This window comes from Carcharodon carcharias, chromosome 4 (assembly GCF_017639515.1).
Source record: "Carcharodon carcharias isolate sCarCar2 chromosome 4, sCarCar2.pri, whole genome shotgun sequence".
In the NCBI taxonomy this organism is placed as follows: Eukaryota; Metazoa; Chordata; class Chondrichthyes; order Lamniformes; family Lamnidae; genus Carcharodon; species Carcharodon carcharias.
Genome location: NC_054470.1, coordinates 113,266,338 through 113,282,840, shown reverse-complemented (window position 1 = coordinate 113,282,840; position 16,503 = coordinate 113,266,338). Strand labels below are relative to the sequence as shown.

Genomic DNA, 16,503 nt, shown 5'->3' with positions numbered 1-16,503 from the left:
GTGGGGGGTTGTGTGTGTGTGTGTGTGGTGGGGGGTAGTGTGTGTGGTGGGGGGTAGAGTGTGTGTGTGTGTGTGTGTGGTGGGGGGTAGTGTGTGTGTAGTGGGGGGTAGTGTGTGTGTGTGTGTGGTGGGGGGTAGTGTGTGTGTGTGTGGTGGGGGTAGTGTGTGTGGTGTGGAGGTGGTGTGTGTGTGGTGGGGGGTAGTGTGTGTGGTGGGGGGTAGTGTGTGTGGTGGGGGGTAGTGTGTGTGTGTGGTGGGGGGTAGTGTGTGTGGTGGGGGGTGGCGTGTGTGTGTGGTGGGGGGTGGCGTGTGTGTGTGGTGGGGGGTAGTGTGTGTGTGTGTGGTGGGGGGTTGTGTGTGTGGTGGGGGGTGTGTGTGTGTGGTGGGGGGAAGTATGTGTGTGTGTGTGGTGGGGGGAAGTATATGTGTGTGTGTGGTGGGGGGAAGTATGTGTGTGTGTGTGGTGGGGGGAAGTGTGTGTGTGTGTGTGTGTGGTGGGGGGAAGTGTGTGTGTGTGTGTGGTGGGGGGAAGTGTGTGTGTGTGTGTGGTGGGGGGAAGTGTGTGTGTGTGTGTGTGGAGGGGGGATGTGTGTGTGTGTGTATGGTGGGGGGAAGTGTGTTTGTGTGTGTGGTGGGGGGAAGTGTGTATATGTGTGTGGTGGGGGGAAGTGTATATGTGTGTGGTCGGGGGAAGTGTGTGTGTGTGTGGTGGGGGGAATTGTGTGTGTGTGTGTTTTTGGTGGGGGGAAATGTGTGTGTGTGTGTGTGGTGGGTTGAAGTGTGTGTGTGTTTGTGTGTGTGTGTGGTGGGGGGAAGTGTGTGTGTGCGTGTGTGGTGGGGGGAAGTGTGTGTGTGTGCGTGTGTGGTGGGGGGAAGTGTGTGTGTGTGTGTGTGTGTGGTGGGGGGAAGTGTGTGTGTGTGGTGGGGGGTAGTGTGTGTGTGTGGTGGGGGGTTGTGTGTGTGTGTGGTGGGGGGTAGTGTGTGTGTGTGTGTGGTGGGGGGTAGTGTGTGTGTGTGTGTGTGGTGGGGGGTAGTGTGTGTGTGTGTGTGTGTGTGGTGGGGGGTAGTGTGTGTGTGGTGGGATGTAGTATGTGTGTGTGGTGGGGTTAGTGTGTGTGTGTGGTGGGGTTAGTGTGTGTGTGTGGTGGGGTTAGTGTGTGTGTGTGGTGGGGTTAGTGTGTGTGTGTGGTGGACGGTAGTGTGTGTGTGTGTGGTGGGGGCAGCATGTGTGTGTGGTGGGGGTAGTGTGTGTGTGTGTGGTGGGGGTAGTGTGTGTGTGTGGTGGGGGTAGTGTGTGTGTGTGGTGGGGTTAGTGTGTGTGTGTGGTGGGGTTAGTGTGTGTGTGTGGTGGGGGTATTGTGTGTGTGTTTGTGTGGTGGGGGTATTGTGTGTGTGTTTGTGTGGTGGGGGTATTGTGTGTGTGTTTGTGTGGTGGGGGTATTGTGTGTGTGTGGTGGGCGTATTGTGTGTGTGTGTGGTGGGGGTATTGTGTGTGTGTGTGTGTGTGTGGTGGGGGTGTTGTGTGTGTGTGTGTGGTGGGGGTATTGTGTGTGTGTGTGTATTGGGTAGTGTGTGTGTGTAGGGGGGTAGTGTGTGTGTGTGGTGGGGGGTAGTGTGTGTGCGTGTGTGGTGGTGGGTAGTGTGTTTGCGTGTGGTGGTGGGTTGTGTGTGTGCGTGTGTGGTGGGGGGTAGTGTGTGTGTGGTGGGAGGTAGTGTGTGTGTGGTGGGGGGTAGTGTGTGTGTGGTGGCGGGGTAGTGTATGTGTGTGTGGTGGGGGTTAGTGTGTGTGTGTGGTGGGTAGTGTGTGTGTGGTGGGGGGTGTTGTGTGTGTGGTGGGGGTTGGTGTGTGTGTGGTGGGGGGTTGTGTGTGTGTGTGTGGTGGGCGATAGTGTGTGTGTGGTGGCGGGTTGTGTGTATGTGGTGGGGGGTAGTGTGTGTGGGGGGGTGCATGTGTGGGGGGGTGGATACGTGTGGGGAGGATGTGTACGTGGGGTGGGGTGGCGTACGTGACAGGGACGTGTGTGGAAGAGGGGGTCCTTGTGGGGGGACGAGTGAGTCAGGGATGTTTGCACGTGTGGGGGGGTGTCTGTGTTCGTGGGATGGGGGGGAGTGCATGGGATGGGGGGAGAGTGGGTTGGGGGGGAGTGTGTGTGCGTGGGGTGTGGGGGTGGGGCGGGGAGGAGTGTGCGTGGGGCGGGGTGGGGTGAGTGTGTGCACGTGGTAGGTGGGGTGGGGTGAGTGTGTGCGCGTGGTGGGTGGGGCGGGGTGAGTGTGCACACGGGGCGGGGGCAATATATTTGCACATGGGGCAGGGGAATGTGTGTGTGCGCGGGGGGGAGTGTGTGTGTGTGTGCGCGGGGGAAGAGTGTGTGTGCACGGGGGGGATGTGTGTATGTCGGGTCGTGTGCACGGGTTGGTGAATGTGTGTATGGGGGGTGCGTGTTTATGGGGGGCCGCGCACGTGTGTTGGGGGCCTGTGTGTGTGTGTTGGGCAGGGCGAGGGTTTGGGGGTGCGGGGAGGTGGGGGTGTGGGTGTGTATGTTTGTGTGTGCATGAGGAGGGCGTGCATGTGTGTGTATGAGAGGGGGTGGGTGTGTTTGCTTGTGGAGGATCTGCGTGGTGGATGGGTGTGTGTGTGGGGGGCATGCGTTTGTGCAGTGCGTGCGTTTGTGTGTATTGGGGGTTGTGTGTGCGGGGGTGGTGTTGGGTGTGTTGGGGGGATGGTGGTGATGTGTGTGGTGAAGAGGGAACTAGCAAATGTTAAAAGGAATGTGTGGGAGGCAGGAGTTGAGAAAACTGGAAAAAACGTTAACTGGAATGATTTTCCCAAATAGGTTAATTGAAATAAATATTACACATGCAGGTTCGTGATAAACAGAGGCTAAGAGTGAATGCAGTGTGCGCTCCTTCCACCTCAGCTGCCGGGAGACAACCTACAAGACCGATTCAAGATCTTCAGTAAGTAATTTACATTTTTCATTCCGCCTGCTTGAAATTATTTATTTTTAAATTGTGAAATAACTGTAGCTAAGTATGAGGTTAAAATTATATTTATCTACTAACTTTGCATGTTGATCGTGTTGCCATTGACATATGGCAGAAATAAGATCTCATTCAAGTAGAACTATCAGCGCATACATCAAAAAAACGGTTTGAGCTTTTTGCATTCTGCTTTGTTTGTTTTATTTGACTAGTTTTCGAAAAGGCTCAAGAGATTTGCCCTACTCTTTTGTGCCCCATACCCTGAATGCTTATCTCTCTATCTGTAAGTGCATATAATTCTATTAATTAGTTTGCAGTTTTCCAACAATAATGCTATTTTGTGTAAATTGCTTTCCATAATAATCAAAAATACCAGATTCCTTTATTTTTCCCATTTACTGTTTTAACAGATCTATTTTTGATCCACTAATATGCAGGCAACGTACACAGGCAAACATGGCCTGAATTTAGATCTGCACATTATCTTTGCATCATTAAGCCTTCTGCAGGGGGTCTTGCAACATAAATAATTTTCTTCTAACTTCCTGAATTGCTTTGTTTTGTATAAGTTTTATAATGTTTCATTCTTGATTCTTACCACATTATATGAGTTTCATTGTGTATATAACTGGGCATGATTTGCTTTGTTTTTCTTTCCATTTTTCTTTGTTTCAGTTTATAATCTTGTTTAATGTAATGGTCAAAAGTAACAAGCAGATTTGATATTTTTATACTGCTTAACTGTACAGTTTTATTAATCTGGTCTGTTAACATGGCAGCAATCGCTACTATTCATTGGGTAGATCGTTTTTGCCTTTAGTAACAAGTAAAAATCTGTAATTGCACAGTTGAGTTTCCTCACTCCTTTGTAAACCTTACTTTTCAACATTTTGATTTACTATATCCCATTTAACAGTGACCTGTTTTTTATTTTAAACAGAATGTATGGCTTTATATCCTACTTGCGAGAGCTGATTGATGCACCGGAACCTGTAATGAGTTATCTATGCGAGCAATACAAAGTTTACGATGTTCCCATAGGGACTGCAAGGACCAAAATGATGATCGAAAGGGTAGGTGTTTTTAATTGATCTTTATTTTTAAAGTACATCAAGTGACCAATTGGTCCATTGAGACTGTCCTGTTTAGCCAAGGCAACATAACCCACCCACTGATTAGGGGCCATGTAGTTTCTTGGGAGAGGGGTCAGTAAAAGGATTTAAAAATACAGAGAAAGAATTCTGATTCATTCCTCATTACCCTGAAACTTGGTTTTATTCAGGGGTAACTGTTACCACGTCATGCATTTGACAACATCTCCACCTTTCATATCAGCCTCTAGTGTTTGCAATGAGCCAGTACTCACTGCAGAAGCTGGCAACTTATTTAAGAAGCAAGTGATTCTGTGAAGAAAGATAAACCTGCTGACGTCAAATTCAATTCTAGCTGGGGTAACAGTCCACATGCCCTCTCGCTCTGCCTAATCTATCTAATTCAAATAATCTGACTTTTTGTGCACAGTCTAGATTCTTTGTCATTTTAAATCATAGAATAGAACAATACAACACAAAAATACAACACGGGAGCCATTCGTACCATCTTGTCTATGTTGATTAAATCTCCCTGAAGTCTACATTTTTTTAAAAAGAGTGACAAGTCCGAAATTCCTAATTGTATCCTGATAACTAAGACTAGCTAAGATTTCAGACTAGATATGAATCTAGTGACTCTCCTCTGAAACTTTTCCAGGGCATTTATTTCTGACCAAATGAGGGAGCCAAAAGTAGATGCAGTATTCTAGTTAGGCCTAACCAAACTTGCAGACAGTATCATCAAAGCCCATATCCAGATCACTGATTATATATCATGAAGAGTAATGGTCTCAGCACTGACCTATGTGGTACTCCACTTGTTACTGGTCTCCATGCGGCGCAACGACCATTCGTGATCAAACTCTGTCCATAAAAATGCAGCCGATTCCCCCTTTAACCCAGGATCTGCCCTCCACTCTCCTGGGACTGTCTTGTGTTGTAACTTCTTCTGTGGTATCTTGTCAAAAATTTTCTGAAAATATACGGCGTCCAGACATCAAGCAGGTAGCAGCTTTGCACAGTTCAGACAGGTTGGTCAGAAAATATATTTTTCCAGAATTCATGTTGCTTCTCTCTAATACCCCTTCACTGTATAGGTGGTTATAGAGCATATAATGATCTCTTTTAACAACTTTCCTATAACTGATGTCTTGTTAAATGGGCCTATAATTTCCCAGTCAGACTTGCTGCCCTTCTTGAATATCAGCACAACATTCAGCCACCCTTCAGTCATTAGGAATAATCCCAGACTCCTAGTGAGCAATTACATATACAAGCAAGGGGCTGAATTACCTCAGCTTTCTTTAAGTAACATCAGATAAATGTAAATGCAAAAGCTAAATATTGCAAATGCTGGAAATCTGAAATAAAAATGGGAAATGTAAGAAATACTCATCAGGTCTGGCAGTCTCTATGGAGTTGTTGCTTCAGGTCGATTATGTTTTGTCAAAACTGAGAGGTTAGAGATGTAGTAACTTTTATGAAAGAACAAGACAGTGAAAGACAGGAGGAGGGAAAGAATAAAAGGGAAGGTCTGCTGAGGTGGACAGTATGAGAGATTAAATGACAATAAGGATGATGGTGCGAGGCAAAAGGAGATAGTAATGGGGCAAGTAAAGAAACACAAAAATAGGTCTTGTAAATGAGAATAGTGGAATTATCAAGATAATAGTAAATGGACCTCTCATTCTCTCCAAGGTTAGATCTGCATCTGCTTTAGCATTTACTACTTGAGTATTAACAAGACAGTTTCACATATCCTTCTATGAGCTTTTAAACCGAGGCCCCATCTGGCACTATATCGAAGAAGAGCAAAGGGGGTCGCTCTCCCTGGTGCCTGTCCAATATTTATCCCGCAATCACCATCACTAAAAACAGATTATTATTATCACATTGCTGTTTGTGAGAATGTGCTGTGTGCAAATTGGCTGCTGTGTTTATAACAGCGACTTCACTTCTAAAGCACTTCATCGGTTGTAAATCATTTTGAGATATCCAGTGAACATGGAAGGTGCTATATAAATGCAAGTCTTTCTTTTTCTATTGTGTTTATGTTGCTTCCTTTAAATGTATCAGTGCTGTTTGCCTCAACTACTCCTTATGGGTACCCGCATGGGCCCCAGCTATGCCTGTCTCTTTATGGGGTATGTGGAACATTCCTTGTTCCAGTCCTACACCGGCCCCCTTCCACAACTCTTTCTCCGGTACATTGATGATTACTTCGGTGCCGCTTCATGCTCTCGTCGGGACTTGGAAAAATTTACCAATTTTGCTTCCAATCTCCACCCCTCCATCATTTTCACGTGGTCCATCTCTGACACTTCCCTTCCCTTCCTTGACCTCTCTGTCTCAATCTCTGGTGATAGACTGTCCACCAATATCCATTACAAACCCACCGACTCCCACAGCTATCTCGACTACAGCTCCTCACACCCCGCTTCCTGTAAGGACTCCATCCCATTCTCTCAGTTCCTTCGCCTCCGTCGCATCTGTTCCAATGATGCTACCTTCAAAAATAGTTCCTCTGACATGTCCTCCTTCTTAACCGAGGTTTTCCACCCACGGTCGTTGACAGGGCCCTCAACCGTGTCCAGCCCATCTCCCGCGCATCCGCCCTCACGCCTTCTCCTCCCTCCCAGAAACATGATAGGGTCCCCCTTGTCCTCACTTATCACCCCACCAGCCTCCGCATTCAAAGGATCATCCTCCGCCATTTCCGCCAACTCCAGCATGATGCCACCACCAAACACATCTTCCCTTCACCCCCCCCCCCCCATCGGCATTCCGTAGGGATTGCTCCCTCCGGGACACCCTGGTCCACTCCTCCATCACCCCCTACTCCTCAACCCCCTCCTATGGCACCACCCCATGCCCACGCAAAAGATGCAACACCTGCCCCTTCACTTCCTCTCTCCTCACCGTCCAAGGACCCAAACACTCCTTTCAAGTGAAGCAGCATTTCACTTGCATTTCCCCCAACTTAGTCTACTGCATTCGTTGCTCCCAATGTGGTCTCCTCTACATTGGAGAGACCAAACGTAAACTGGGCGACCGCTTTGCAGAACACCTGCGGTCTGTCCGCAAGAATGACCCAAACCTCCCTGTCGCTTGCCATTTTAACACTCCACCCTGCTCTCTTGCCCACATGTCTGTCCTTGGCTTGCTGCATTGTTCCAGTGAAGCCCAACGCAAACTGGAGGAACAGCACCTCATCTTCCGACTAGGCACTTTACAGCCATCCGGACTGAATATTGAATTCAACAACTTTAGGTCGTGAGCTCCCTCCCCCATCCCCACCCCCTTTCTGTTTCCCCCTTCCTTTTTTTTCCCCAATAAATTATATAGATTTTCCTTTTCCCACCTATTTGCATTATAAAAAAAAATTTTTTTTTACATCTTTTACACTCTCCCCACCCCCACTAGAGCTATACCTTGAGTGCCCTACCATCCATTCCTAATTAGCACATTCGTTTAGATAATATCACCAACTTTAACTTTAACACCTATGTGTTCTTTTGTACTATTGTTGTTGACATCTTTTGATGATCTGCTTCTATCACTGCTTGTTTGTCCCTACAACCACACCCCCACTCCACCTCTCTCTCTCCGCCCCCCACACACACACCTTAAACCAGCTTATATTTCAACTCTTTCTTGGACTCGAACTCAAGTTCTGTCGAAGGGTCATGAGGACTCGAAACGTCAACTCTTTTCTTCTCCGCCGATGCTGCCAGACCTGTTGAGTTTTTCCAGGTAATTCTGTTTTTGTTTTTGTTTTGGATTTCCAGCATCCGCAGTTTTTTTGTTTTTACTCCTTGCAGTGGTGAGTTGCATATTCCCACTGCTCTCTGGGTAAAGGTGTTGCTGCTGAACTCCCTGTTGGGTATTTTCTATATTCGTGACTATCTCATATTTATGACCCCTAGTTTCGATCTCCTTCACAAGTGGAAGCACCTTCTGTAGTAACACATTTTAATTGGAGTGCTTAGGATCAAATGATATACCAGTGATCGTATTCCAATAGATTATCTGTAATCAGATTGGAGATAATGAAGAGGCATATGCTTTTGGCAGCAAAGTTATTTTGTTAAGGGTGATGGTTTTCCAGTTGATGTAGGAACAGGTTTTGAGAAACGGCTACTTAGTTTTTTACACTGACCAATTTTTACAGCAATCAAGCAGGTTACTGTTGGAGAAGCTTTGGAATGATTGATAGTATTCACTTGATTTGCACCAGTTCTGGTTGCACAATTTCGTTAAGCCTTGTACAGGTTTAATGCAAGCTGTGCTAAAATAATTTGAATTTCAGGAAGAGAATATTGGTCAAGATTTATTTTTAAACGATTTTTATAGTTTTGTTTAAAGCAGAATGTTGCTCCACGTGGAGTCTAAAGCTTCAAGGTGAAAGTGGAGCAGTTTGTACCACAGCACCATATCAACATTGTTGATTTTCTACAGGTAATAAGTGAAACGCAACTACGTCAGATCTATACAGGAGAAGAACGATACACCGTAAAGAAATCCATTTATTCAAATAAAATAATTTCAAGCAATACACAGTTAAGAGATGCGAAGTTTCTCACTGTTCAGGTGGATGCAAAGGAAAGAAGACGATTGGAGGATCAATCAAAAGTAAAATTTTCTACAATTATATTGGCTTTTGGTATGCATGTGCAAGGAGGAAAAAATCATTCTGTTTTGTGTTCAGAATAATATATCCCAGCCGCCTGATGTTCCAATTACTTGTTCTTGTAGTCTTGTAGAGGGCTTTAACAGGGTAGAAGCCGAGAGGCTGTTTCCCCTAGCTTAAGAGTCTAGAACTAGGGCTCATAGTCTTGGGGTAAGGAGTCAACCATTTCGGACTGAATGAGAAATCTCTTCACTGAATGTTATGAATTTTAATGGATTTTTCTACCCCAGGGACTGTGGATGCTTAGTTGCCGAGTATATTCATGACAGATTAGTAGGTTTTTGATCATTAAGGAAATCTTAGCATATGAGGGAGGGGTAAGGTGGAGTTGATGTAAAAATTCATGCGTGATCTTACTGAATGACGGAGCAAGCTTGATGGGTTGCATGGACTATTCCTGCTGCTTCTCTTGTTCTTAGGGCCAAGCCAAAATGTTTTTTGTGAGCTTAGTGGGTATCTATCATATAAGTACGGTAACTTTCCTTCCTTCCAAGTGCCGAGTTTCTTGGTAAGATGTTGTTATTTTGCACCTTTTGGAGGAGTAAGACCCTTGGACAGTGTTTTTGCATTTAACTGCAGATGTCTGAGGTGGCTGCCTGATAGCTCTAATAACAGTGAGTGTTGTTAGCCTCACAGTCATTTCTACAGTAAAATCTAGCCCTATTTTTTCGCGCTTTACGTTTCAGACATGACCTGCAACTGGATGAACACCAGACACGCAACTCCGGAAAATTACAAAGTATTGGTGAAAGCAACCTTGTGTGGTGTATTTGTTGCAGGAAAATTTGGATTATTTTGGTAAAATCAAAATCCATTGCTGCTAGCTGATTCCTTATTTTGGCTAATGATACAAGTTTTTTGTATCTGAATGTTTTCAACTGGGGACATCATGGCCCTTTAGGCACCCATGAGCAAGTTTCAAGGGGTCCACCAAAAGTAACCAGATGTGTATTGTGTACAATGCATTGCTCATGTCACTCCTGAATAGTTGCAACACTTTCAAAACTGCATTTTCTGATCTACGATTTTTAAAATGCTTTTGGAGCTTAATTTGAATCGAAAAGGCATTTCCTTTCAGATAAGAGTTTGCTGAATAAAAATATATTTCACCTGTCTTCCGGGATCACTAAAAGATACCTGCTTTAAACAGTTGACCAGCTGTACAGAGCTGCACTTGTGTGAGCCAATGAGACTGGGGTTATCAGATTTGAATATACGAAGTGGCCTGCAGGGCGAGGGGTTTGGATCCCCAGAAGATCAGAGTGAATGAGGCAGTTAGGTAGGAGATGTGTGAGCGACATGTTACCGACCCCCTCACCGTTTCTTGGCCGTTTGTTTCAGTCTCACAGCTCAGAGCCTCCAAGCCCATCTCACTTATGTGTGTTTTTGCTGCTTCATTTTTCTCCCCTAAGCGAGTGTTAGTTGTATCGCCTTGTCTCTAAAGGTCTTATTTTCACCCTGTGCTCTGATACAGAGATTCATTTTACCCAGCCCCATTCACTGTACTGTAAACAGGAAGGTCCCTTTAGGTTTGCCGGAGGCATGTTAAAGGTTAAAGTGGGGGGTGGGTGGAGGGGGAGGGGGCAAGGGGTGTTGTTGTTTAATGCGGAATTGGGACCCACATGTCAGAGGGGGATTTTGTACTATTAGAGACCCAGTGTTATCCTTATTCAAACTCTGCAGACTGTACTTCAACTCACTCAAAACTCTGCTGTCTGTATCTTATCCCACGCTAGGTCCTGTTAACCCATCACCCCTGCCTTCACTGATTTACTGTCTCTTCTGGTCCCAAACACCTTGTTCAAAATTCTCAACCTTATGCTTAAATCACCTTATGCCCCAACACTCATCCCCACCCCTCCCCTCTGTTCCATCCCCCACCCCCAACCCTCTGTTCTATTCCTCACCCCCTTCCCTCTGTTCCATCCCCCACCCCCATCTCCTCCCCTCCCCTCCCTTCTGATATATACCCCACCCCCTCCCCTCTGTTTTATAGCCCACCCCCACCCCTCTGTTCCATCCCCCACCCCTCTGTTCCATACCCCACTCCTCTGTTCCATACCTCACCCCTCTGTTCCATTCCCCACTCTAAATGGTGAGGTGAAGGAAGCAGAGATGCACAAGAGACCAGAGTTGGAGGAACGCAGGGTTCATGGTGGGTTGTAAAGCTGGAGACTGTTAGAGAGATTGTGACGGGCAAGGCCATGTAAAGATTTAAAGCGGGCAAGAATTTTATTGAGTTGTTGGGTAGCTGATGTAGATTAGAGATCACAGGATGATGGGTGAGTCAGATATGATGTTGGATAGAGCATGCGTTCTCAGGGGCAGCCACAAGAAGATTCTGAGGAGTTTGCCAATAACATGTAGAAATCAAGCTCCACACAATCCATGCGTGCCTGTCTCTAATGAATTCTTAAACCCATGCATGTGTTCCATAGCCACTCGATTCAGCCAATGGCCTGTAACTGAGCTTTGCTGTCCACGCAGGGACAAAATGGCTCGCAGCTGCAATACGTTAGCACATCCCTCACCTAAGCCTCACTCTGGTGCCCTTGTCCCACACCTGATTCTCAACCTGGTGCACAGCATCGGTGACTAGTTACAGGAAGTCTCTGGGATTTTTACAACATAGAAAGGGGACTCTGGAAGCAAAAAGGTTGAGAACACTAGTGTCAGAGCATTTGAATGAGCTCAGAACATGAAATGGCTATTCATCGCTGTAGCGTTCTGACTATCAGCTTTTTTGCCCAATTGCTGTTTGAACTCCACTGTTTTTGACTCTACTACCTTACTTAGTGGATTGTGCAAGATATTTACCAATACTTGAGTAAGATGTTTGTTGCCCAGGTGTGACAATTTGAATTTTACCTGGGCTGCCCAAGTTAGATTTTTAACACAATATTTGCCGTTCCATGTTCAGAATGCTTTTTCTCAGCATTAGGTTTTCAGGCTGGTTGCTGTGGTGAATTAAAATGTTACTGAGTTAGTTACTCAATATCAGCATAAATAACCTCAAAACATTTTGGGCGATTGTGAGAAGGTGGCATCTTGCCACAACTGAGGGCTCCGGTGTCAAACCATTTTACTGGCCAAATCCTGCTGGCGTGGGGATCTCTGGGTGTTTTTTTTTTTAATTCATTCAGGAGATAAGGGCATTGCAGGCCAGGCGAGCATTTATTGCCCATCCCTATTTGCCCTTGAGAACAGAGTGGTTTGCTGGGTCATTTCTGAAGGCATTTAGGAGTCAACCACATTGATGTGGGTCTGGAGTCACATGTAGGCCAGACCAGGTAAGGACAGCAGATTTCCTTCCTTAAAGGACATTAGTGAACCAGGTGGATTTTTACAACAATCGGCAGTGGTTTCATGGTCATCATTTGACTTTTAATTAACTAGAATTTTTTTTATTGAATTCAAATTTCACCACCTGCTATGGTGGGAATCGAACCCTGGTCCACAGAGCATTACCCTGGATCTGTCGGTTACTAGTCCAGTGGCAATACCACTAAGCCACTGCATCCCCTAACTGTGCCATCAGTTAGACATTTTCCTCCATCATTCAAATCACATATAATTTACACTGTAACTTGCTGGCAGAGTTTGTATACAGTGATCCAAGTATGTGTTGAGGAGCTGCACTTTAATGGTACAGTGTCACTGTTCCTCCTCCAGTTAGATAGCTGTCCTTTAATTTGAATGAGAAGGGTGAGCACACTCAATGAACGAGGAATCAAAGATGGTTACTTACATCAGACTTCAGAATATAGTGAATCAGACTTCTGCTTCGTTCACAGGGAGTAACTGCAAATCTGCATGCAGTAGAGTCACGCATTGCTGAATTTTCTGAGAGACAAAGACATCTTGAGTGTAAAGATAATGAATTGAGGACAAAGAAGAAAGAACTTTTGGAGATGAAGAGCAGGAGAAGGCAACTAGAACAAAAAATCAGCGCAAAAAATGATAGGTATGGGCTCTGCCTCACACTGCTCCTAGATTATTTATTGTAAACTATCTCCAACCACTCAGCTCCATGTAGTCAAGATATCAGTGATTTCCATGCACATTTTATACAAAGAAGAAAGGGATCTTGCAAAGTTAGATTTTTTTTTAACTGTTCGGTAAACTGAGTTACCCCAGCCCAACAAAGAAAGCTGAATAAGTTAAACCAAATATCTGGCTAGGTGTTTTTGATAGACTGGTTTTTGAGAATAAGTTTTATTACCCTTGTGTAACTTAGTGATAGACGAATGGCAGGGGAGTATAAATCAGTATAATATGGGGTATATCATCTTTGTGTGTATAATTAAAGAAATAATATTTTATGAAACCATTTAGTGAGAAGAATTTATTCATTTTTATTCATTCAGTTTTTTTTAAAATCTAAATTAAACATTTATTAACAAAAAATATTTCAAGCAGATTTCATACATAGGTCTACAAATTACTACTACCCCATTTCATAAGAATATTTGTTGTATTGGGATTGAACATACTAAGGTTTGAATATTCCTTGACTTTACACTTCATGTGGCTGCTTAAAATTCTTGTTACATTTTTGGTAACATTTAATTATAAAATTGCTAGCATTAATGCGATGACTTCACTCCTGTAATTTCAAATCAAAGAAGTTCTTAAAAATCTGTGAATTGCATTTTATATTAATTTGCGACATGCATTGGGTAACTGAGCTTGCTACTCTTTTAATCCTGGTTTGCCACTCTTTGATACAAGACTGCCTCCAAATACAATTCAGGATTATGCACCTTATCTTGAATTATCTAAAATCCGTCCAAAATATACCTTGAATTGCGTAATAACCAATGCAAAATAAACCTTGAATTGTGCAAACCAAGGCATCAGACTGTATTGCTGTAAGTAAATGGTGTTGAAAGCTGGCGTCATTAGCCAAACATTATCTGCTCTTGGGTACACTCTGCAGCAAAGTGATAACATGCCAAAAAGTACCTTAAAATTGAAACTTTGTTCCATTGAATTAGTGTATCAGGCCTGAAATCTGCTTTATTAGCCTATGTGGCTTCAGATAATGAGTTGAACAGAGGCAGTGCTGACATGCGAGCCAGTGACAATTGAAACATCTTCTAAACTTTGTCTTAATAATTCTTCATTGACTTTTTCAGTAACTTATGCCAGGTTACTCACCTTGTTATGACGTGGCAGATGATGCGTGTCAGGCGGATCAAATCTATGAGGGTAACTTGATCACGCTATCACAATGGTTTTGCAATTTATTTATTTCGAGGTGTGTGCTCTGAATTCAGAAGTAGTAAGTCCACCAAGACTTCAGAATTTTTTTAAAAATCTAAATTAAACATTTATTAACCAAAGAAAATATTTCAAGCAGATTTCATACATAGGTCTACAAATTACTACTGTAATAACATCTAAAACCCCTAATTAACCTAGCTTCCAGTTACACCCCCGTTAAGGCAATGGTTAAAAAAATAGATTTTAAACACATCCAGGGAAGTCAACACAATACCCTGGACAATAGAATTCAAAGTGGTTTTTCCCAGCTTTGGTTTCTGTAGACAGCAAGGTTAATGCACAAATACTGGAGGCTTCTCACACTTATGATAGATCTTACAATGCCTTCCCTGATATGTAGCCTCATTCTCTTTTATACATGTTTCTCCCTTTTAATGTAAATCTCATTGTTCCCATATGTCTTTGGAACTTTACCTTTCTCATAATATAAATCTTTTCATGGTGCTAACGTTGTCAGTAAACTTTGGGAAGAAATAAACACGCTGCTTGGCCTAGCTTCTCTGGCTAGGTGTAACGTCCTACCATCTCTTTGAAATTCAAACTGCCCTGATTTATCTAAAAATGCAAACTCTCCTCACCTCACATTCTAAGGCTTCAGCCACGTTTACGTATTTAGCATTTCAAACCTAGCTTCTTTTGATGAGTCAAAGCCTCCAGACCAGCTGTCTCCAATTCAATTAAATCCCACACACACATGCACACACACACAGAAACTGTCCAAACCCTACTGTTAACCTATTTTTACAATAAACCACAATAATAATAAGAGAATTATTATACTTCCGTGACAACTTGAAAGAGATTAACTATGAAAACCATTGGGCTGGAAGGCTATTAGTTGGCAACTTTAATCAGACACTGTAGGGTTGCAGTTGTTATTTTAGTCATCACTGCATTGTGCATGAGCATACTGTAGTTACTTAGTAACATCAGTAACAAAGCATTTGCTCAGGTGAAGGTAGTCTTGGCATTGGAAGTACTTGAATGTTAACAGATGAGCTACTCTTCTTCCCTCCCATTTAACAACTTGTTCTCAGTCTGAAGCAGATGGAGATGGATACTATCAATCTTGAAGAGGAAGAACGAAAAGCTAATGCAAAAATGAAGGCAATCTATACCCAAAAAGCCAAGTTAGTTTCAGAATTAACTCAGTTTATTAGGGTGAGTCTTAAAATAATTTATTGTCATTCAATATTTCCACAAAAAATATTGCCTCCATAACTCCTTAATTCAATGAATAAGTTATCATTAGCAAAATATGCTGGAAAAGTTTTTTGTTAATTTGCGAAAATGCTTTCCTTTTGTAAAGAAAAAAAATCACTGGCTTGTAAAAAAAATATTCAGTTACATGAGCAAATCGCAAATCTGTACTTTAAATGAAAGAATATTCAAGACCCTAAAGCAACCCTGTGTATGCAGAAACATGCATGTGCAATCGACTGGTTTAAACAAAAAAAAGCACGTGCTTTAAAATTACCCATGGGGCACTCTCATATAAATGCTATGCCTCGATTTTAAAATTCTCATCCTTGTTTTTTAATCAGTCCATGGCCTCCTCATCCCGCCCTATTTCTGTAACCTCCCCCAGCTCACAACCCTCTGAGATCTCTGTACTCCTCTGGTTCCAGCCTCTTGTACATTCTGGATTTTGAGTGCTCCATTTTCAGCTGTCCAACCTAGGAAATTCATTTCCTAAACTTCTGCAGCCCCTTCTCCTGTTTTAAGGTGCTTGTGATAGGATGGGAGTTTTTAATGGAATTCCTTTTACCCTCAGTGAGTTAGAGGACAAGTAGGAATGATCAGAGGGTGCCGTTCACATCCTAACTTGTATCACATCAGGTTGGTTGGGTTTTGGAATAATTTAAGAGGAAGCTTGTAGGCGCAACTAGCTTACACCTCCCAGGTCAAATTATCTCCAAGGTAACCATATCATTAATGGCAAGACTTTGGGGAGATGGACTAAACGAAGCTGGAGAACATTTTGGCATTTAGATTTTCTATTAGGACTCAAGTCGCACTTAAAAAATAGAATCTCAGAATTGTAGAGCAATAGAAAGAGAGCCCATTTGGCCCATCGAGACCGCACAGGCTCCTTTGAAAAGTAATCCACACTTCTGCTCTTCCCTTGTAATTTTTTTTCACCAAGCCCTTTCAGGTAGCACATTCCAGGTCACAGCCACTTGTTCATTTTTTAAAAAAGCATATTTTCCTCCTTGTCTCCCTTTGTTCTTTTGTCAATCGCCTTGAATTTGTGCCCTCTGAATTTCGACCCTTCAATCATTGTATTCGGTCTATTTAAACACTTCATGAGATTTTAAACACCATTTTCTCTTAGCCTTCTCTGCTGAAAGGAGAAAAGCCCCAGCTTCTCCAGTCTATAGTAAATCTCTTCTGTACCATCTCTAAAGCCTTCACATCCTTCCTACAGTGTGGTGCTTAGAATTGCACGCAGTG

The 16,503-nt window shown here is 43.6% G+C and overlaps 1 protein-coding gene across 1 annotated transcript in view; it reads left to right on the top strand.

The window, feature by feature from the left end:
- smc5 (structural maintenance of chromosomes 5) overlaps positions 1–16,503 on the top strand; it is a 160,788-nt gene that overhangs the window by 134,333 nt on the left and 9,952 nt on the right. Inside the window, exons 12-16 of the mRNA XM_041186111.1 lie at positions 2,864–2,958; positions 3,923–4,055; positions 8,532–8,705; positions 12,558–12,727; positions 15,087–15,210. Coding sequence (XP_041042045.1) covers positions 2,864–2,958; positions 3,923–4,055; positions 8,532–8,705; positions 12,558–12,727; positions 15,087–15,210 — 696 coding nt within the window. The remainder of the gene's footprint in view (positions 1–2,863; positions 2,959–3,922; positions 4,056–8,531; positions 8,706–12,557; positions 12,728–15,086; positions 15,211–16,503) is intronic.